The following is a 22,735-nucleotide window of genomic DNA, read 5'->3' as shown; positions in this document are numbered from 1 at the left end:
ACTTGCAGAGGCAACTACTAATGAAAGGTTTAGCTGGGTAGAGAGGCAGCAGTTTTGAGAGATTTTTAGAATCCTCCATAAATCATGTCTACCTCCAGTCATTTTTGAATTGAACAAATGCTGCTTTCACTTCCATCAAATGACCAAATAACATTTGGGTGGCCACACCAAAGAGGTTTATTTTGTGAAGTTAATTTAGCTCAATGTGTAAACTTCTCTTTTGTGTAGCAACAGCATAAGAATTTACTCTCCGAGCATGAACAGCTTGTAGTGACTTTGGAAGACCACAAGAGTGCCCTGGCTGCTGCGCAGGTTAGGAGGGAGCAGCCTTTGTTGGGTCCTTTGAAGTCTGCTGACTATTTCTGAATCCCTTCATGCATGTCGTTTCTGACAACACAGTCTTCAGAGAGTTATGGCAGCACTCCTAATCCCGGGGATATGCATGCTTCTCAAATCACCAAAGAGACTACTAAATAAACTCTTCATTGCTTATTATACATGACTATATCTGCCTCTGCTACGCCCTACACGAACGATTCTGATACTTAACTCACAGCGAATCTGTCCTTCTGCATCTCTCTTGCCTGTATCAACTCTTGGTACAGTAGGTATAGGGTTTTGTGATGCTGACTCTCAGACCTTGTCTTCTCTCCTTCCCTTATTCCCAGTATCCCAGCCCATAGACATACTCCTTTTGGGATAATGTTTATACAAGGCTGTTCATACTACAGAAAAGCAGAAGGGTCAGGGGAAAAGAATCTAGAGTCACAATCTCCATTTGTTCAGAGAATACAATAGCCCCTGGCATAAGCCACTCTCTTGGTATATGTCTGTTAAATGAATAAACAGTCAAATCCAAGCTGTGGAGAACTTGGCAAGGTGATGTCCAGATGAGTACATTACAGCTGGAGACCCAGAGAAATAGGACTGCCTGGCTTACTTGGTTTGGGTTCAAAAAATTATTCAGAGCTGTAATGCATTGGGCTCATGTCTATTTGCATCTCTTTCAATGACTTCTGTTTGCATTTTGGGGACTAGAGTGTTTGTCTGTTTTTACATTATAAATAATTCATTTGCTTTGTAGTTTTCTAAGTGCATTCTCACATTATATTTCTCTTTAACATTTTAAGTTATTCCTTGATACATTTCATACATATATACAATATATGATGATAGTCATTTCAGCATTTCCCATACATATCGCTTGAGCCAGCAACCCATCCCCCTCCCAACTTCATGTCCCCTCTCCAATTTACTGCCTATATGGGCACAGGCATGGGTCCATACACTGGATTACCGGAAACCTAATTGGCCACAATCACAGAGAAACATAATTATCCTCCTTCTGGCTGCCATCAACCACCCATAGCTTCCTCAGCTAAGGATAGGGCCTTGTGAATTGCCCCTCCTTGGGTACCTTTGTCAATTGGGTGTCTGTCTATTTCTCTATTGCCCATGGTTATTTTTACCTGTATGTGAACTGATTATTTCTAAGCACTGGTGCATTCCAAATCTCAAGGTTTGCCAAGTGTTATTTTATGTGAGGTTCACACAGTGAGATGTGGTCAGCTGATTAGAACACTGTGCTGCAATGGCCATAGATAATACAATAAGTAAACATCTGAAAAAGTGCAGAACTAGGATTAAAATCATTTCTTTAATGACCCAAACCAAGTCTGAAGTAGCACATTTGCAGCACTACTGAGCCAGCTTTTGAGGCCTCTGTCATTAATCTATGCATGGTTGTGTGCACATGTGTGTCAGTAGAAGCCTGAAGGTCAACTGCAAGGGTCAACTCCTTAGGACATCCTCCACTTTGAGACAGTCCCTCATTGGGCTGGATCTCCCTGATTCCAGTGATCCCCAGGAATACACCTCATGTCCCTTCTCTAGCCCTGAAAGAATTTATAGAAAGAAAGAAAGAAAGAAAGAAAGAAAGAAAGAAAGAAAGAAAAAAAACTGAAACAAAGAACCAATGTATCATGTACTTCTTAATTATTAATATATTTAACTGCTATGTAATCATAAGTATTTTGATTAAGAGGGGATAAAACATCTGCCTTTTGAGAGTGGTGGGTTTTTTTCTGGTCTTAATATTTATTCTATAACTAGTGTACCCTGTAATTACCTTAATTAGAGCCATATGTCTCTATTAATTTGGGCTTGATTTAACAAAATGCCATTGACTGGTGGCCTAGTCACAGTTCCAGAAACTGGGAGTCTTAGAATCCTGTGAGGACTCTCATCTGGCTTGGTGGCTTCTGGCTTCTTGTATTGTTGTGTTGTGGAAAGAGACTAAGAATGGTCCCTGCTCTCCTGTTATCAGGGCTCTAGCTTTATTCATGAGGATTCCACCCTTAGGACTGAGTACCTTCTAATACACCAACCTTTGATCTGTGGTTGGTATAAAAAAAAAAGTTATTCAATTTCAGATATACAAATTTTGAAGGGTACCACATTAAGTGAATAACATCATATCACAACTTTATCCAAATCTCCAAGGGAGGGAAAATTGCTATTTCTAGCAAAGTCCTCTTAAGAGATTCTTTGTTAACAAATCTTGGGCTTATTGATGGTTCCTTGGGTAAAATGCTTGCCACACAAGCCATTCAACCATACTTTGATCCCCAGAATCCACTACAAGTGGAAACCTCCTCCTGAAACCCACAGTGGTGCTGAGGTGTGCAGTCGTACACATATTTTAATATGGTCCTTTTCTGTACAGAGAACCACAACTTGGCTGCCTTCATGAATTGCATACCTTCATCAATTGCATACCTTCATGAATTGCATACCTTAGAGCAGCAGTTCTCAGCCTTCCTAACACTGGGACACCTTAATGCATTTCCTTGTATTGTGGTGAACCCCAACTATAAAATTACTTTTGTTGCTACTTCATAATTGTAGTTTTGCTACCATTATGATTTATAATGTAAACATCTGGTATGCACATGGTCCTGGTGACCCCTAGGGTCATCTGACTCCCCCCACCCCCCAAGAGGGTCACAACACATGGGTGGAGAACCACTGCCTTAGAAAAAGAGAAAAAGGATGAATTGAATTGGGTTTTATATATCCCTCCACGTAAGAGGGATATGTGCTATGTGGATTTTGTTGGGTTTTTGTTTTCATTTGGTGTTTGTTTGTTTGTTTGTTTATTTGTTTTTTCATTTTGAGCTCCAAAGTAGAACACCAAACGATCTGATTAATTTCTGAAGTACAGGCCAATGCCAGCTACATGTTCCATTTATATACAAACTATATGCAAGTACTCCTCTGATACATTTTTAGCCAGCTGCCACCTTCATTTTTTGAAAACTAGAAGAGACAAAACAGAGCTGGGGAGATAGCTCAGTCAGTATAGTATCTGCCATGGAATCATGAGGGCCAGAGTTTGGATCCCCAGTCTCCATAGCAAAGGTCAGAGATCATCCCAACAGTGAGTGGGTTTAAGACAAGACAGGTAGATCCTTGAGCTCATTGGCCAGCCATCCTAGCTGAATCAGTGAGCTTCAGACTGATGAGAGACCTTGTCTGAAAAAAAAAAAAAGAATGATAGAGAAAAGCCACTTGATGTAGACCTTGGGATTCCACATGCATGTGCACACAGGTACAAGCAACATGTGTGCACACGTGCACATACCCTCTATGCATATCATATGTGGACACAGCACCACACACATACACGCACATATTAAAAAAGAAGACTGCGAAGAGGTAAGAGTGCTTCTCTCCAGGCATGGAAGTCCAGAGGTTCTATGTAAGTGTTTCTTTACACAGTAATTCTGGTTTTAGAATGAGAGTGATAGTGTACATGAAAAGTATATACTGATTTTGTTAAAGCTATTGGTGTATTTTCTATCTTTCTAGCTCCTTATTAAAAAAAAAAAAAGAAATGTATCTCCCACATCAAATACACACCCTTGCGTCTGCCTATGTTAGTCTTAAACTCATACATACGCTGCCTTTGTCGATTATGCTGAAAGGATACTTGTAATTGATAAATAAACACCCAGCTTCATGATGCTCTTGTTTTTGCTACTCTCTGCTACCTCAGAGCACCGTATGGAAAGCAATCTAGAAAGTAGCAAGTAAAGAGCCATATTTGAGCAAAAATCACCTAAGGAGAAGACGGTGAGCATAGATCAACAGACAGACAGACAGACAGACAGACAGACAGACAGACAGAGTCCATTGAAAGCTGTAACCCAGGGCATACTTACTGTTAATGGGTCTCAATTTGAATAGTTATGTAAGTCTTCAAGTAGATTTTTAATGTGATGAAACATTGATTAGCTAGGTGCCTTTCAATGATGATGCTTATACTAGAATGGTTGACAACATTCTTATTTTGTCTCACGTAGCCTGGAACACTAACATGTCTTAGATAATGTTTTAGTCTCGTAATCCTGATTCTAATTTGCATGTGCTGAGAAATGGTCGAGCATGTCCAGAGAGGCAGAGCTAGTGCATGAGGGCAATCTGCAGCTTTGCTAACAAACCTAAGGTCAATGCTTTCCCTAGGCATCCAGTGAACCCAAAAGCCCATCTAATTAACCTATGAATGTTCTCTCTTCTTTTTTTCTTTCTACAAATTGTACAATTTTCTCCCAACTGTACAATTTACGTGCAGACTCAAGTTGCAGAATATAAACAACTAAAAGATACACTGAACAGGATTCCAAGCTTTCGAAATCCTGACCCAGTCGAGCAGCAAAATGTCACCTTTCCCCATGGGACTCACCCTCCTCAAGGTTACAACATCAGAGAGAAGCTGACAGGAGAGCTACAAGAGGTGAGAAGTTTGACCTGGGGATCCCCGGGAGGTGAAGTTCCCAGTGGAGCTGTCCTGAGGAGAACTGTCCTCTGTATGGCCCATTTTTCCTACCAAGCAGATTCCTAGAAGTTCTTAAACACTAGAATCCCCAGTAGGGTATGTTAAAGCTCGAACCTCTCAGCCAAAGCTCCACTTTCTAATTCAGCTCATTTGACATTTGGCCTGGGGATTTGTATTTCTAACCAATTCAGCTAGTCTGGAGAACACGTTGGTAATTAAAGCTGTCACATTTACTGGGAAAGAATTCTCTGGCTTTGTCTGTATCCATGTCAATTTACTTGTATTAAAGGAGCTCTGAATCTTTGAAGGTGAGATGGTTTTTCTCTCCTTTGAATAGGTGAACAGGTTTTCTATCATATGACGATATTATGTGGCAGCCCACTTCCGTGTTAAAGCTAATCTAATAGAACTTGGTACACTTCTGGTCTCATGTAGAGCATACCAAAAGTCATAGTAAATGCCTTTGTAACCTGGTCACAATTAACTTTATTCTTCCTCTTCATGAAAATGAAAACATGCTTGCATATGTTTCAAAGTACAACATTACCAGTGTGGTCTTGCTTATTGTTAATTCTTACAAAGTTCCTTGTGTGGGCTGGAGAAATGGCTCAGCACGTGAAGCCCCCTGGTCACAAGACTAATGGCCTGAGTTTAATTCATAGGGCTCAAATGGAGGAATGTCGAGAGTTGTCGTGTGGCCTCCACATGCATGCTGTTGCAGGCTTGCAGTAAATGTTTGAGAAGTCTTGTCTGCAAGTGGCTGGCCATCTTATGGGGATAATGAAGTCAACATGAACAGAGTTAGCACTATGAATGTTTTCAGCATGAACAGAACATTCCTTCAAAAACATACTTGGGGTTCTTGCAATCCAGTTCTTTTGTGGGGATTTATATCCAGCAATTTCAACAACATGATAGGAGAGCAGGCCTGTCATTTGATTCTATGCTCTGATAGTCTGACGTCCAGCTCACTGGGTTCACTGTCTAATGATTCAGAGCTTGCTTTGCTCCAACTGTGAGTGGGAGATAGACATTATCTGCCCTGACCTTCCTCACAGAGACAGAGTGGGGATAAATGGCAGGTTTTTGAAAGTCCTCAGAGCCCTTGAGGGAAACATTTTCTACGAGGCAGTTTTATGGCAAACTTGCCAGAGGACTTCTTCAAATGTACGGCTCTCGAAGGTCTCAGTCAAGGAAGATCTTTTCTCCCCACTTTTTGCTTTGCACTCTTGACTTTTACAAGAGTGATAATTATATCCCTGCTAGATTCAGAAGAGGGATTCTTGTCTCAATTTGTTGATGGCCTGGTCCCCTAGGCATCTCAATTATAAGAAATTAATCTGACCACTGAAGTAACTTCTTTCGATGAAGAAAAGGGAAAAGGTAGTGCCGATTTTCCTATTGTGGTTTCTCCCTCCAAGCTAGTGGAGACTAATGAAAGGATGGGAACCTATGGAAAATATGGCCAGGACTCGACAAACTTACAGAAGATAGTTTCTAAAGAAATTTTTATTGCCTTGATAAATCAAAAGCTAAAGCTTCCTGTTTTGACATTGTTTATACCATCAATTTATTATATATTATACTTATAATAATATCATATATAATTGTATTATGTTTATTATACTAAATCGACAGACTGTCTTTGGTTTACAAAAGGATGTAACAAGATACATGAATATTTGCCTGGGGCTGGGAGGGTAACTCAGTACAATTCCTGCCACAAACTGAATTCAATCCCACATAAAAAGCCAAATTTTATGTGGCATGTGCCTATAATACTAGTGTTGGAGAAGCAGAGACCAGAGGATTTGGGGGTGGGGGATCACTGACCAGTCAATCTAGTCTAATCCATGATTCTGGGAATCCTAATGAGGGACCAGGTCTCAATTTAGAAGACGGAGACCTCCTGAGAAACATGACCTGAGGTTGATGTTATGCTTCCACATGCTCCCACATGCTTTCACATGCTCCCTCATGCTCCCACATGTTCCCCCGTGCTTCCATATGCTCCCACATGCTCCCACACTCTTCCACATGCTCCCAGATGTTCCCACATGCTTCCATATGTTCTTGCAACATATAGCTGTGTGTCTATACACTCACAGGCACACTGACTGGCACACACTGAAAGGTTGGAACAAAGAATATTTTGTGTCTTGCTAGCTGAAGCTATTTTAAATGAGCATGGATGTCCATTAGGAGTGCAAGCCCCTTCTGCTTACTAGTAATGAAGCTAGTGAGAAACCACTCCAGCCTTTCCTTAACTGAGTCTGAAAGCTTCTCCCAGTCCTTCCAAAGATCTGTTGAGAAGGAAACCGATCTTGAAGCAGCTTTCATAAGCATCAGGCCTGAGGATTTCCAGTTTTTATTATTTTACTTGTTTATTTCCTTTCTAGTCTAAGCAGAGCTGGAGTCAGATGGCCTCTGAGGGAAGTGTTTTCCTAATACATGGTTACCGGTAGGCTTCGGTTTCCTGGCCTCTGAGCATTTTCTGAGATAAAATTTTGCCTAGATTATTTCTGTCTTGGGGTGAGATGACACAGTGAGGATGAAATATCTCCCTCGCACCTCTCTTCCTTTTTAGTCACTGCTGTATATATTTCTAGACTCCAGGATTTTGCTTATGCTGTAGCCCTTTAGATGAGGTAATAGAAGCATAATGTCACCACTTTTGAAATAGAAAAGTATCACTTCTTGTGACTTGCTTATCTTGAAATAACTAGGTGCAACAGAACCATGAAGCAGGGCCTAGAAGAATGGAAGAGAAACCTCTGTCTTCCATGCAGAAGGATGCAGGATTCCAGGCTCTAGAAGAGCAGAATCAAGTGGAACCCAGAGAGCCAGAGGAGCATCAAGTGGAAGAGGAACACAGGAAGGCACTGGAGGAGGAGGAGATGGAGCAGGTGGGGCAGGCAGAACATTTGGAAGAAGAACACGACCCGTCACCAGAGGAGCAGGATCGAGACTGGCGGGATCAGCAGGGACAGAATGCAGCCCACCTTCTGGATGGCCACCCTCAAGCTGAGGTGCATGGGAGCTCACCAGACCTTCTCTCTGATGGGGAACTTGGCTCTGTTTTAAATACACTACTACTACTACTACTACTACTACTACTAATAATAATAATAATAATAATAGGGCTGTGGAGATGCTCAGTCAGTGAAGGACAAGCTTGAGGATCTCAGTTTGATGCCAAAATCTGTGTAAAAAGTTGGGTGTAGTGATGTGTTCCTGTAGTCCTGCACCGAGGAAATAGACAGATAGGTCCCTGGAGCTTACCAGCCAGCCAGCCTAGCCTGACAAGAAAGACAGCCCAGATTTGAGAGAGAGAGAGAGAGAGAGAGAAGAAAAAACTTATGAATCACCGTTTCTGTAAATGTTTCTGAAAGGTTTTCGTTTGTTGTCCTTTCCATGCATTTACGTTTTCTGTTGTAAGACAAATAGCGTGCATGATATAGCTCATAAAGGCAGTTTGTGATCAGAACAATCACTGCTGGTAGACCTGTATTGTTCCCATTGTCAGTGGTGCATAAGAAAGAACCTGGTCCATTCTCATATCCCTGACATTGTAGCAGGTGAACTCCCAACTGGCCACCTCCCCAGAAGATCCCTAAGTCACACCTGAAGTATCTTGATGTGGAGAAATGTCTAATTTTCTGTGACAAAGAGTTCTTATTCTGGTCACTCACTGCCAGCTACAGAGCTAGCTTCTGCCTGTTGCTGTCAAAGCCGCATCAGAAGCTTACATTGTCTTACTAACCCATGCGCCCATTAGTGAGTGGTTATCCTTAGCCAGTACCTGCCCAGGGACTGCCTTCCTCAGCACGTTGCTGACATCTGAGATCCATTCTTACCTTCATAACAACCAAAGTGGCCAGTGTCCTTAAAGGAACCCAGTATCAGCCAGCACTGAGTACAACCAGGGACCTTTCTTCAGTCTCCAAACTCATACTCAGCAGCAATGCCCCTGGGTGCTGAGGATTTTTTTGTAATGCTGAGCCATTCTCTGTCCTCACAGGCTTTGCCTAAACTCAGCAAGCCCCAGGCCAAAGGGAGATGCTGTCTTAAACAAACAAACAAAAAACAACCAAAACAAATGCCCATAAGGTGGCATCTAAGGAATGATAACTGAGGTTTCACTCAGGACAAACACCTGAACAGCACACAGACACACACACACAGTCTCCTTTCCCCTTTCCCTTTCCCCCCACTCCTTCTCCCTCTCCCCATCTCTATCTCTCATCTCCTCTGCTTCACCAGTAGAAGCTGAGATTTGACATTTTCTTTAGCCTGAAACTGACATATACATTTTTGTTAGATAGCATCCTTGGGTCTTTAACTATTCCTAGACAAAGCCTTAGCCTCAGAAATTGTGCAGTATGGGGTTACTAGCTTGATTTAGAACCTAGATGCATAAATTTAATTCAGGTTAGAACTGATTTATTGTGTGGTGCTCTGTAACATTGGATTGGGAACACATGGAGAAGCTGCCTTCCAGCTCACAGGTCCAGAAGAAGGCCAAGTCCACTCAGAGAAAGCTGGAAAGTTCACGTTCTTGGGCTTTATGTGCAGTTGGTGCTTACCTGATGCAGTGTCGAGAAGTCTATCCTGCCTCCCGAGTTTACCCTGACAAGCAAATGAAGGGTGAGCCGAGGGTCTACCCCTTCTAGCTCAGTATGAAGCCCTTTTATTCTAGGTGGAGCATTCGACCAAGGCAGCTACAAACTTCCAATCCCCATATGAGGAACAGTTGGAACAGCAGAGGCTGGCAGCTAGGAGAGATGAGGAAGCCCAGCGGCTGAGAGAACATCAGGAAGCCTTGCACCAACAGAGGCTCCATGGGCAGTTGCTAAGACAACAGCAGCAGCAACAGTTCCTGGCCAGAGAGATGGCTCAGCAGAAGCAGGCAGCCGATAAAGATGTCCAGGAGCAGCACCAGGAGCAGCTAAGGTAGCCTGCCCCTTCCTCTGGTGGGTGTAGACAGTCCTTCCTCTGCTGTCAAATCAGCATTGTGTACATGTCTTATATAGTAAGAGGACAAACCTATATAGCTCATGAAGGCAAGATAGAAAAAAGTATTAGGGAATTAAATGCTAGAGACTTTAGAGACTTAATTTTACGTATAATTTTTTTCCTGCCTAATCTTGAGAGTTATCCATTGAAAAGAAGGCTTGGTGATAAAGGGCATATCACACAAACATTAGGACCTATGTTTATATCCCCAGAACCTACGTAAATCTCAGGACAGTTCCATACAGTCTGTAATGCTGGGCTAGTTCATCAGGAAGTGAGATGGAGACAAGGAGAATCTCTGCAAGTTTTCAGCCAGTCAGCATGGAGTATGTGACAGCAAATCACAAAAGTCAGGCTCTGGGTCAAACAAGGTTGAAGGCAAAGACAACATGCAAGGTTGTCTTCCGACCCCTTGGCATGTGCTGCTGCATGCTGGTGCACCCCTCACAAAACCTACACACATACACATTGCACACTCCTGCAAAGTAAAAACAAGCATTCCCAAAATAACCTAACATCCTCAGTTCTAACTTTATTCTATGAGGGAATGACAATGTACTATTTAAAGGTGGACTTTGGAAACATCTGCTATCACTATTACACTTTACTATGTGTCTAAATCTCAGAAACGAGTTATGGCTTATTCTGAAAGTTGAAATCTTTATTTATCCCTGTCTTGAAAGAGAAATGACCTTGGTCAAACTGTGCCGACTGATTTTTTTATCTCCAAATTTGGGCCCCTGACAGGCAGCAAGCTCATTACAATGCTGTGGAGAATGACATCGCACAGGGAGCCGAGGACCAGGGAATCCCGGAAGAAGAGGGAGGTGGTAAGACTCCTTAGATGATGACTATTCGGTCAAACCACTTGGTCACATCACCCAATAGCAAGGAGCACATTCCACAGCTCCAACAGGCAGACGGTGTCCCTGATTAAGTGCAGAGGACAGCTCTGACTCATGCTAACACTCTTGCCACACATGGTCTAAGTGCTGGCAAAAATATATACCACTACTGAAACCTGGCCAAGGTGGTGAGTCCTTCCTACATCATTGTCCCTTCTGTTGAAGCTCTTTGTGTGCCTTACAGTTTTTTCTGACAACCAATCTTAGGATTGGTATTCTTTAGGAAATTTCCATGTTTTCTACTTAGCTCTGAGATTTTTTACCCTTCTTTATATAAATGGCAAACATCTAGGATAAAATTTGTAAAATTCAGCTTCCTGTGGAGATAGAGCTGAAGTTAACTCTCCTTGGTACCACTGAGTCTTATGAATGTTTGATTTTTCTAGAAAGTATCCAAAAAAAAGCAAAGGCACGCTCCATCAGCAGCCTGTTGTGGTATTTTATAACCCTAGGAGTCAGGAAATTGTTGCATTTATGTCCCCCATGGGTCACTTTAACTTCTTCTACTTGTTCATAAGACTAAGAGCTATTTGCTCCCATCTTGTTTAATAAGTCCCTCAGAGCACTTGGAGCTTGCCCGCCGGCCCCCTACTTCTTTATTGTCTGCAAACCAAATAAGTCTTTATGTTCTTAACCTTCCATCTTATATCTTACTTTTCGAAGGATTTACAATTCTTGCGAGCTCTTAGAATTCTGTTAATCTAAATACTTTTCTTGCTAAGCAATATAAGCAAGCATGGGATGTGTTTTCGGGCAGCAGTCTGTCTGCTTCCAAGTTTTGGTTATTGTTTTCATATCTGGTGGGGAAAAGCCAGCCTCCGCTATAAATATTCCCTAAGAGGGATAGAATGGCACATTTACCCATCCCTTTGACATGCAGAAAAATGATAGAACTGTTCAGGAAAAACAACAAAAAACAACAAACAAAAACCAAAACAGACACCTGCCAATACCAAAGATGGAGATGAGCTAGACACACTGTAGGCAGTTTTTTGAGAGGAAAACTCCTGCCCAACCTACCCAGAGCTGATTATACTTCCTTTGCTTTGTTAGCCTATGACAGAGATAACCAGCGCCAAGATGAAGCTGAAGGAGACCCAGGCAACAGACAGGAACTTCGTGAACCAGGACACCAAGAAGGCGACCCTGAAGTTGAAGCAGATGTACGTGTCCTCCTCAGGTTATGATAGTTCTCATAACCAAGCTTCAGGGATGGCTACATTGAAATTCCCTCGCCTAATACACTGCTATAGCAAAGGGCCAGAGACCTTTATCATAAGAGTTCTGTTGACTGGGAAACAGGGCTCAAGGCTCAGATCTGGAGAGGAAAAATTTGTAGTAGGCAGAAGGATGAACTCTGTTGACAGAGGACAGAAAGTGCATGCTGATATGTATCCTCTACCAGTGGAATGAGCCAATCCAAACCAAATTAAAGTATATAAAGGCATGTTTATCGGGGAACCGCTCTCTGGCAGGTTCACTGGTCCCAACCAGCCAGGCTAGGGAAGTTGCCGTGAGGAGGGGGACCAAGAAGAGGGCGACCAGAAAGAGCATGTGCACAGAGAGAGAGAGAGGAAGGGAGGGAGGAAGGGAGAGAGAGAGAGAGAAAGAGAGAGAGAATATAGACAGAGGAAGAAAGAAAAGAGAAGCCAAAATGTATAGACGACAAAGGACAGAGCCCCTAGGGAAAGGGAAGCCCAGCTCCTGGGCTGAAAGTTCAGGGTAGAGGCAGGGTCTGCCAGCCATGCCCTGTAACAGGTCAGGACTGAAGGATGGCGGGAGAACCTGGAGACCGTGTTCACGTCAGTATATAAAATATACACCTAGCCTTTGGCCCAGGTCTGAATCCCAACACAGGGGTCACTGAAAGACAAAGTCCAGGATTAGGGCCTAAATAATTCTTAGGATTTGGGGTGAATTCAGGTGGAGGCTGATTCCTACTAGAATAGCAAAGGATTGCCAGGTTAAGCACAGCACTCCAGCATTCCAGAGCAGGCATCCCACTCTTCCTTCCATGGAAGAGAGCAGACCTCTGTGCTTAACAATTAATTCTGGGTTCTCCAATGATTATTCTGGGCTGGCTTTCTACAGTGGAGGTGTGTGAAGAAATGGACTGGAGGTTGTTCTCAGGATTAAAAAGAACATTAACTTTGGCATCTTTTAGAGTGATTAAGCTTTAGCTTAGAAGAACAAAATTGAGAAACGTCAAAAAATACAGTGATTCTTAAAGATGAAGAGGAGAGGGAAAGCCAACCAAGAAGTTGGAAAGCGGATGGGAAAAGAGACTTCCTGTTTGCTGAGCATGTTGTCTGCTCTGTTGGGCTGTCAAGTGTGTCCTGTGACTTTGTTCCATGCTTTGTGACCACCTTAATAGCACTGAACAAGGATGTGTGGCTGCAGGTTTGAAAAAGAGGTCATTGGGTGCCAAAATGTTATGCACAATTCAGAGTGCAGTTATGTAGATGCTTGGATAGTCTTTGTGTTGACTGAAAACAAGACCCCTGCCTTTCTGGTTGGACAGTCTAGGTTCTTAGCCCTATACAGGAGAAATGCAAGCCGTTGTGGAGTGGATCCAATCTTGTGTTTTGTATACATGACGTTTACAGTCTATTTTAGCTCTTCTCTCATAGATTGCTAATAAATCAATACACATGTTGGGATGACATCCATTCCCCGAGTTCTGTATAAATTGATCCAGAAATTCTTCTGATTATTGGTCCCACCATGTTCCGGGGTTGGCTTGGAGCACCTTGATGCTGATGGTTTTCTACTTAGCTTTCAGTATGCCTTCTTTTATTCCCTTCTGCAATGACATTTATATAGAACCTACCTCTGAACTATTTCCAATAATGGAAGTAGAAACATATGAGAGAATGAGAACTGTCCCTTGAGAGTAAGAGAGCCAGAGCAGAAAAACGTACAAGTGTGTAAGAGGAGATGAAGGCTGCCACTGGGGACAGGGTGGGTCTGATAGATTTAGGATATGCACCCTGGCTTGTAGCATCCTTTACTCTCCTGACATCTTTTTGCTCATTCTATTCAATGCACTGGAAAAGACTGGGGCCTTTTACCTGTCCCCTTAACTAGAGATTGTGTTACTTCTGGTTCAATTCTGTATTCACTATTTTATTTGATGAGAATTTTTTTTTCCTGTAAACCCTCCCCCCCCCAATTGTTGATTGGTTGGAGCTGGGGGCTAGCATTTGCATTTTATGAACTTAAAAAGTGATATTTAGCATTTTTTTTCTGCTCAGAGTGGGTTACACTTTTTTCTCTATCCTTCGAACAAATGATGAATAATTCATACAGGAAAGCCTATAAAACAAGAGATTGTAGGGTAATTGGAATTGGATGTGAAGGTGAGGACTTATCGTTTATATTGAGAGCAGTGTCATTTGCACTTGAAGCTCCAGGCCAGGGCTGTGCAGGAATAAGCCATCTGACACGACAGGAAGCTCTTGACCATGGTCAAGTGGCTGAGTGAATGGGAGAAAGAGCCCCCTTGTCTGCCCAGTGCTGAGAGAATAGATCCTACTCCATGGCCTGAGCATCTCACGGAGTGCAATTCCCACTTCAGTCCCTGTCCCTAGGCTTACCAAAGGACTGGGGACACCCATAAGAAGCAGAGGTTTATCTGCCCATCTCAAGATCATCTGAGGTTGGGTATTATTTAACCAGTGTCCTGGGTGCTTAAATGGATAAGTGAAGTAATTGTGAGGCCAACACAATTACTGAGAACTCCTGTGGAAATACCTTGGTGATGTATTGTCTGATTTTTTTTCCTATCCCCTTCTAGAGCACTATTACTCTTCTTCACGTAGCCCTAGTTGAAAAAGAAATTTAGCCATGCTACAAAAGGACCCTTTACTCTTGCATATGGGCTTTCTTTCCCACCAACTACTCTCTGCCTATTTACATGTTAAGAATTATTTTCAGGGGCCAAAAAAGTATCTCAGTTAGAAAAGAGCTTGCTGCACAAGCACGAACATGCCCAGTCTCCAGCAGCTACATATAAAGTCAGATGTAGTACTGCATGCTTATATGCTGGGGAGCTGGTAACTGAATACCAAAGGGCTTGATAACAAGCCAGTCTCGCTTAATGGATGGGCCTCATGTCTCAGCATATCAGAAAGAAAAAAGAAGAGTTATTTACCCATCTAACTCTCTGATCTTGATTATTACTGATTTTTTTTTCCATTTGGACCTCTGACTTTTCTTACCACTCACTGTTGGCTATGTGGTAATGCTCCCATGCTAGAATTCTGAGGAATCACTTGCACACATGAAGTACAATGTGTACTCCCTCAATCGATCTGATTCCTGAAACACTGACAAAGCAAGAGTTCCATTTTTGCAAGTCTTGGGAAAGATTGATCTGAACAGTCCCATGAAGGGCAATTTCATTTTCTGCCAGCGTATGACCTTTCCAGTGAAATTAAACTTGAGCCTCAGTTTTGAAGTGGTGGAATGCTTTTTATGAACATTTTGCAGAGGGCAGCTGTGGAGGATATAAACCCAGCAGATGACCCCAACAATCAAGGCGAAGATGAATTTGAGGAAGCTGAGCAAGTGAGAGAAGAAAATTTGCCAGAGGAAAGTGAAGAGCAAAAACAAAGCGAAGCAAAGCAGGGGAATGTAGAAATGGATGAGCACTTGGTGGTAAGATAATGCCTGGGGTGAAGAGTGGGTTCAGCCTGACCACTTTAGGAAATGCCTAGTTTATGGGGAAGGCAAATGCTTATGTGAGTTAGAGAAGATTTGCCACATCAGCAAGTCTTGGACCCTTGGGATGCTATGCTTATAATCCCAGAGCCAGGTAAGGGATGACCCACCCTCCACATTTGAGAAATGAATATTTATCATTTTCTGGCTACTGATGCATTTGCAAGTGCACTTTTCATCATGGTATTCTCATTCTTTCAGTCAGCATCCTGTGAGACGACTCTCCTAGGTACAGTAACGTGAGCCTCTCCTTTTGTTTCAACAGATGGCAGGGAATCCAGACCAGCAGGAGGATAATGTTGATGAGCAGTATCAGGAAGAAGGAGAGGAAGAGGTATAAGATAGGATGCATGGGACAGGACACACTGGGCATGCTACCCTAAAACAAATCTCAGTTCTGTCGACTTTGACATTCAGACTTAAATGGTATGAGAAAGGGGTGGGAACTTGAAGACTATATGGATCATGGCAGTTGAAACACTTAGAAGATAAACCAGAGTAATTTTAAATGACCACAGATTTGGAATCGAGAAGAGCTGTGGCAGACTGAAATTCATGTGATCTTTCTGAGAGTATCCACACATGCATTTTCTCTCATCAAAGAGAGAACAAGGCTCTGCATATCTGGGGGAATATGGACTGACTCCTAGAGCTTTCTCTGTGGAATCTTCCCTATGCCTGTCAGAGAAACTCCCCACTGTGAAAGTAACTTTTATTTGCCTGACGTGTTTGTCATCTTGAAAGCTTATTGTTAAATAAGCTCACCTTTTCTAGTTCTTTCTGAAAGCTGGCTGGCTGGTTCAACTCAGCAGATCTGGCTCAAACTCCTCTCCAAGCTGACTGGTTCAAATTGGCTTCTTTCAGCTTGTGACTGAATTCTTCTGCTTGGTTTCAAACTAACTCTAGCAATTTGTTCTAATTTTCTGGCTCCTTCTTATTCTCGCGCTTCAGCTTCTTCAGCTGACCTTCATGAACTCACAGACAAACCCAACCCCGCTGTACTGCACTCACTGTACGGACTCCCAACTGACTCAACTCCAGACACACTTCAACTTTCTCTCCCTGCACTGCTCTTAAACGGCTTTTCTCCTGACAGTTGGGTGCGTCCTGTATCTGACTCATTCTGCCAGATCTTTCTCTGATTTGTCTCTGATTCTCAATTAGGCATCACTGCCCAACATGGCTGCTTCTTTCTATAAACTAATTTTACTTTAAAAGTGTGTGCTAACGGTGTGTCTGTATGCCAGCCAGAAGGATTAAAGGTGTGGGGTGTGTCAGCATTCCAGCCGGATCACACAGACCTAGGTCTTTGAATGTGATTCCTTGCCACAATAGCTCTGTTGCTGGACTAAAATTCCTCTACACCCCACAGAGTGCAACATCTAACTCACAGTAAATATTTCTAGAGATGGACCAGTCTTTCATTCTCATATGAATGAATACCAGTTTCTTCCCTTATGGGAGTGCAACTTCTTAATTAAGCTTAATAGTGAGGTTCACCTGGCAAGTGAGAAGCCTTGGGTTCAGTCTCCAGCACATCTCCCCCACCAAAAGGAAGAGAAAAGAGGCAGTAAAATATGAAAAGGACTGGGATTCATTTAAACAAAATACATTTAGATCTAATTTTTAATTTTAAATTCCATTATATTTTAATTTTATTTCCATTATAAACTTTTGGCATATTATCACTAATGAATCTTAAAAAACAACAACAACAAAACCTATCACAGTATCTTATTCCTGTAATTAGATAGCTGGTGAGTTCAGTGTGTGAGAGCCTGTGTTCTGCAGCTGTCTCCCGAGTGAACTCCTATAAGTGAGCATGTCTCAGTATTTTATTATGGTGAAGAGACTCCATGACCACAGCAACTTTTACACAGGAAAACATTTAACAGGGGCTGGCTTACAGTTCTGAAGTTTAATCCATTATTCAGAGCAGAAAGCATAGCAGTATACAGTTAGACCGAATGCTAGAGAGGCAGCAGAGAGTTCTATCTACATCTGGATCTAAAGGCAGCAGAAAGAGTGAGTGAGCCACTGGGCCTGAGCTTCTGAAGCCTCAAAGCCTCCCTATGACTAGTGACAGTCTTCCTCCAATAATGTCACACTTACTCCAAAACGGCCACATGTCTTCTTCCGTTCATATGACACTCCCTATCAGCCTATGGCTGCCATTTTTTTCTTCAAACTGCCACAGGGAATATGTTTTATGTCAGGTCAAAAACCCCACAATTATTCTCTTTGTAGATAACTCAGTATTCCCCAAGTCAAAGCCCTAAGAGCAACTTCATAACCAGTACCTTGCAAACACACAGCCTTCTCCCTGAAGGAAAGGGCAGATAGGCAGGTAGTCATAGGACCACCAAAGACAGGCTGCCCCCGAGAAGAGAGCAAGTTCAGAGGGCTTGTGCTCTGCTCCAGCACTCTCCGCTGCCTTCCGGAGTCCCTGCCTCATTCTTCCTGCCCCTGTCAGCTTTGTAGAGCCAGTGCTAAAATGCATGCTGTTCCCAGGAAAAGAGAAAAGCACACTGCTCTTCATAACCACAGCCATGTTCTGTGTACCAGGCGTGAGCTTAGCATTCTGACACATTCCCCTTCCTGCTGTTTGTCTTCATGAAAACCCAGCAATTGTCTTTCCAGGAAGAGGGCTGAGAAAGGAGCAGCCTTGAATATGAAGACGTTTGCTGGAGAGAGCAATTCATCAGGACTGCTCCTGTAACAGGATGTCTAGTCCTTTGTTTCCTTATGGCAAATGTCGGGGGACAGCCTTGAGAGATTAAGAAAGAAAGGGTTCACCTTGGCTTCCTTTTAAAAATTCAGAAGGGTGAACATAAAAGTTTAATCAGTGTTTGCTGATTCCTTCGCAGCTCTGTAGTCTGATCAGTTAAGATGAAGGAGAGTGATCCTGAGATGGGAGAGGGATAGATAGGGACCGAGGGACCAGAAATACCAGCAAGGGCATGCAACAAGCCAGCGGCTTGTTCTATTCCTCTGCAACCTTCTCTCAGAGGGCATCCTTCCCCTCCCTTGTGCCCAGTATTCCTCTCCTTGAGTTCTTCTGGGGTTATAACACTGGCTTGTTGCACAAAGCCCCATGCCTTTTTGACCCCCTGTTGCATTAGCTCTGGATTCTCTCTCTCTCTCTCTCTCTCTCTCTCTCTCTCTCTCTCTCTCTCTCTCTCTCTCTCTCTCTCTCTCTCTCTCTCTCTCTCTCTCTCTCACACACACACACACACACACACACACACACACACACACACACAGTAGGACTACTTCCTGCAACTCTCCAAAAAGCTTTTCTTTCCCTTAACTGCCTCCCTGTCCACTGAGCATCCTTGCTGTTCTGAATTCTGCCAGATCTTTCCAGTGTTCCCAGACTTTCTATACAGGAAGGAGAAGAGTAGATGTCACATTTTTTTTCAAGCACCAGTAACAGAGATGAGGAGCTGAGCAGCCTGTAGCAATATGAGCAGTGAACTAAAAGTGTGGATCCCTTGTTTTAGTGTGTGTGGTTGGGCAGTATCTGTGCACTATAAATACAGTGAAATTCCAAAGTGGCTTCACTCCCATCATCTCTTAGCCTGGGTGTTCCAGCTGCTCTGGAGCTGCTGAGCTGTAGACTTATAACAGCCCTCAGTTTCACTCCTTCCACGACATCACTCAGATGTATTGGTATTAGTATTTAGTCCTTGAGAATTGTATCCTATCGGCCTTACATCTGTCAGAGCTACAGTCATCAGACTTCCTGGCTTGAGAATGGGAAGCAAAGGAAGGGAGGGGAGAAAAAGAGCTTTTGGTGTGTGTGTATGTACGTACATGTGTGTGTGTGTTTACATGTGTATGTTCTGATGAGTGGGAACAAAAATGTGATTCATACGTATTCTCATGAGTGTGGTGGCCAGAGGGCATCTCGCTCTCTGGGGACATCCACCTTTGTTTTCAGGAGTAAGGTTGGCCTGGCATTCATTAGGCAGACATGCTGTCTATACAGAAAGCCCCAGGAATCTGCCTGTCCCTGCCTCACCAGAGCTGGGATTATGTGCATGCCACTAGTGAGACCTTTGATGTAGACTCTGAGGATTGACTTGTGGTCCAACTGCTTACCCAGCAAACATTTCACTGACTGTGCTACCCCCCCCCCCAGCTTTTCACCACCTTTTCTTTTATTCCAGCCATGTTATCTTTCTAAGATGCAAACCTGATGGTTTCTGACCAGCCCTCCTTGTTTATTTGTTTACTATTTTTACAGTAAAAATATTTACTGTAATATTTCTCTCAAATCACCAGCATTCTAGATGTTTTATCTACGTTTGAGAGAAGAGACATTATTACATAACTAAAAAGTATTAGGTATTTTAAATTATTTAAATGTTGAAAACAGTTTAAATGAGTTCATGAACAATTTGAATACTTTCATGACTCTAGTACAACAAAAGAAGCAAATTAATAAGAATATTCTCAGAGAGAAATAAAAGGCTAATGGCACCCATTCTATAGCCAGAGGAGCACACACCCTATCCCCAATGTAACCCAGGCACATGAGCAACATGTCAAGAAACTTCCAGAGCTGAGGGCGTGGCACAGCTGGTAGAGCTCTTGGCCAGCAAGTTCTATTGCAAGCAACATATAAGCTGGGTGTGGTGGTGCACAGTTATAGTCCCAGCACCTTGGGAATAGAGACAGGAGAGTCAGAAGTTCAGGATTGTTCTCAGCTACATGGTGAATTTAAACCCATCCAGGGATATGAGACCCTGCAAGGGAGGAAAAAGGAAAGGAGGGAGGGAGGGAGAGGGAAGGGTAACTTGAAATGGGCACAGTTCTTAGAACTTGCAGATCAGCCATTGTAGATAATGCTGAAGACCTTTCACTGTCACATGCCACAACCTCTGGATCCTTCCAGGCTTAGTGTCTGAAAAGGATTCCTCCTGGTTCCTAGCTAGGTGCACCGTTTTTGTCATGTGAAGAACAGCTTTTTTTTTTTTTTTTTTTTTTTTTTTTAACCAAATGATGGCACAAGATAAGGAACCAGCACTAAGTTCAGACACAAGGTTTGCCCCCATCTGGTAGAATTCTTTTCTGCAGTTTCAAAAGCACAGATTTCAGGGCTCCAAATGAAAAGGAGCAGCACTGGGGTGTGTTCGATGAGACTTGGTGCCAGCTTTAGTGGGATAGTAACGCAGGCTGTTGTGGAAGATATAAATGATCAAAGGGGAACTTTTGACCTGGGCTAGTAGCTTAAGCATATTGTTATGCTCAGAGGCACAATATCATCTGTTCTTATTTAGTAATGGAATTAAGATGAGCTTGTGTTACTTTTGTCTCAAACATGATGAATGCATTACTTTTATATTTGTAAGAGTCTATTGTCTCTATGGCTAGAAAATTATAGAATATCATGTTTTGATTCCCCAAATGAAAGACCTATTTAAATCATCATTTTGCAGCTATAATTGAAATGACAACTGGGACATAAGCTAAAATATCTACAATAGATTCAGCGAGTAGAGAAAGGGAAAAACATTTTTAGGAAGGTTGTTATCTCCCCAGCCAGACATGCTTAACTAACATCCATTGTACTCCCAGAAGTAGTGTCCTGACTCAGCTGTGACCAAGAGTCACCTTGAGAAGTTCATAAAACATACAAATACCTAGACCAAAGCTGCCCTAGAGGAAATTGGATCTTATCTTTCAGGGGCCCTAGAAATCGGAGCCCTTCCAAAGCTCTACCTTCTACCAAGTGTATAGTGATATTTGGGGAACCCCTGTTTAAACAAATAGTCCTAGGGAAAGCAGTGGAAGATGACTTGTGTGAGTGGTTCTGCCCATTTGCTAGACATTTTCTCACTAGATGCTTAAAAGGATCCACAGTGCTCAGACCACGCCTCCCCCAACCCACATATAAACACCAGGGGCCGTGGACTTTTTATTCAACATTTTTATTTTATGCATAAGAAGTTTGAGTTTCAGAGAGGTCACTTTAGTTTTTCAGAATCACAGAATTTATAATTTATTCTTGGACTCTAACTACAGCTTACCCAGGCCTGGCATAAGGTTGACATTGTTAAGTATTTTAAGAATTGGAAGTATAGAGTTAATACGAGAGAATTCTTGGTGGAAATTAATATAGAAAAATGACAGAAGGTCACCATGCTATAACCTTTAAATATAACAACTGACTTATGACACAGTCATAACTGGGAGGGGGCAGAGTGATATCTTTAATCCCAGCTCTCAGGCGGCAGAGGCCAGTAGATCTCTGTGAGTTTGAGGCCAGACTTGTCTATTGAGCGAGTTTCAGGTCAACCAGGGCTAGAGAGAAACTCAGTGTTGATAAAAACAAAAAACAAACAAACAAGACACAGTCGTTATAAATGATGTCACTACAAGAACAGAAGACAGGGACCTTTCTCCTGGGGGTGACTGGACTGACCATCTGCAGTCGCTGACTAAGCACAGCCTTACTGTGCCTTCAGGGCAAACATCCAGGGAGCATGCTGACAAGATGGCAACAGGCCACTGGCCTGTCTTTGGTTTTGCTCACTTTGAATTTCTGCTCACCTTTACCACTCTTTCCATGCCCTCCTATTTCTTCAGTTCTCTAGTTTCCAGCACACCTCAGCTGCACATCTGCTACAAATACATAGGGGGGTTAGTCCAGCCCATCCATGCCCTTTGGTTGATGGTTTAGTCTCTGTTAGCCTCCACGGGCCCAAGTTAGTTAGTTCTTCCTATGCTGTCCCTGACCCCTCTTCCACAAGACTGCACAAGTTCCTCTGGATTTCTCCTGCTCATTTAGAGGTCCTAAGTTCAGTTCCTTTTTTTTTTCTCTTGTGTCATATCTGTTTTTCTTTTTTTTTCCTCTTGTGTCATATCTGTTTTTTCTTTTTTTTTTTAATTAGGTTTTTTCCTCATTTACATTTTCAATGCTATCCCAAAAGTACCCCATACCCACCGCCCCACTCCCCTACCCACCCACTCCCCCTTTTTGGCCCTGGCGTACCCGTGTACTGGGGCATATAAAGTTTGCAAGTCCAATGGGCCTCTCTTTCCAGTGATGGCCGACTAGACCATCTTTTGCTACATATGCAGCTAGAGACAAGAGCTCCGGGGTACTGGTTAGTTCATATTGTTGTTCCACCTATAAGGTTGCAGTTCCCTTTAGTTCCTTGGGTGCTTTCTCTAGCTCCTCCATTGGGGGCCCTGTGATCCATTCAATAGCTGACTGTGCTCATCCACTTCTGTGTTTGCTAGGCCC

General features: G+C 42.8%; 1 protein-coding gene across 3 annotated transcripts in view; it reads left to right on the top strand.

Moving 5' to 3' along the window:
• Golim4 (golgi integral membrane protein 4) overlaps positions 1-22,735 on the top strand; it is an 82,251-nt gene that overhangs the window by 55,819 nt on the left and 3,697 nt on the right. For 2 of the 3 annotated variants that reach the window (XM_029475264.1, XM_021158754.2), the window contains exons 7-14: positions 229-312; positions 4,634-4,795; positions 7,564-7,866; positions 9,537-9,790; positions 10,601-10,683; positions 11,812-11,921; positions 15,250-15,417; positions 15,746-15,814. In XM_029475264.1, coding sequence (XP_029331124.1) covers positions 229-312; positions 4,634-4,795; positions 7,564-7,866; positions 9,537-9,790; positions 10,601-10,683; positions 11,812-11,921; positions 15,250-15,417; positions 15,746-15,814 — 1,233 coding nt within the window. The remainder of the gene's footprint in view (positions 1-228; positions 313-4,633; positions 4,796-7,563; positions 7,867-9,536; positions 9,791-10,600; positions 10,684-11,811; positions 11,922-15,249; positions 15,418-15,745; positions 15,815-22,735) is intronic. The other variant, XM_021158755.1, reaches the window with a different exon arrangement.

The sequence above is a fragment of the Mus caroli genome, chromosome 3 (genome assembly GCF_900094665.2).
Source record: "Mus caroli chromosome 3, CAROLI_EIJ_v1.1, whole genome shotgun sequence".
Taxonomy (NCBI): domain Eukaryota; kingdom Metazoa; phylum Chordata; class Mammalia; order Rodentia; family Muridae; genus Mus; species Mus caroli.
Note: the sequence above shows the minus strand (reverse complement) of the source record. Positions and strands in the feature narration are given on the sequence as shown.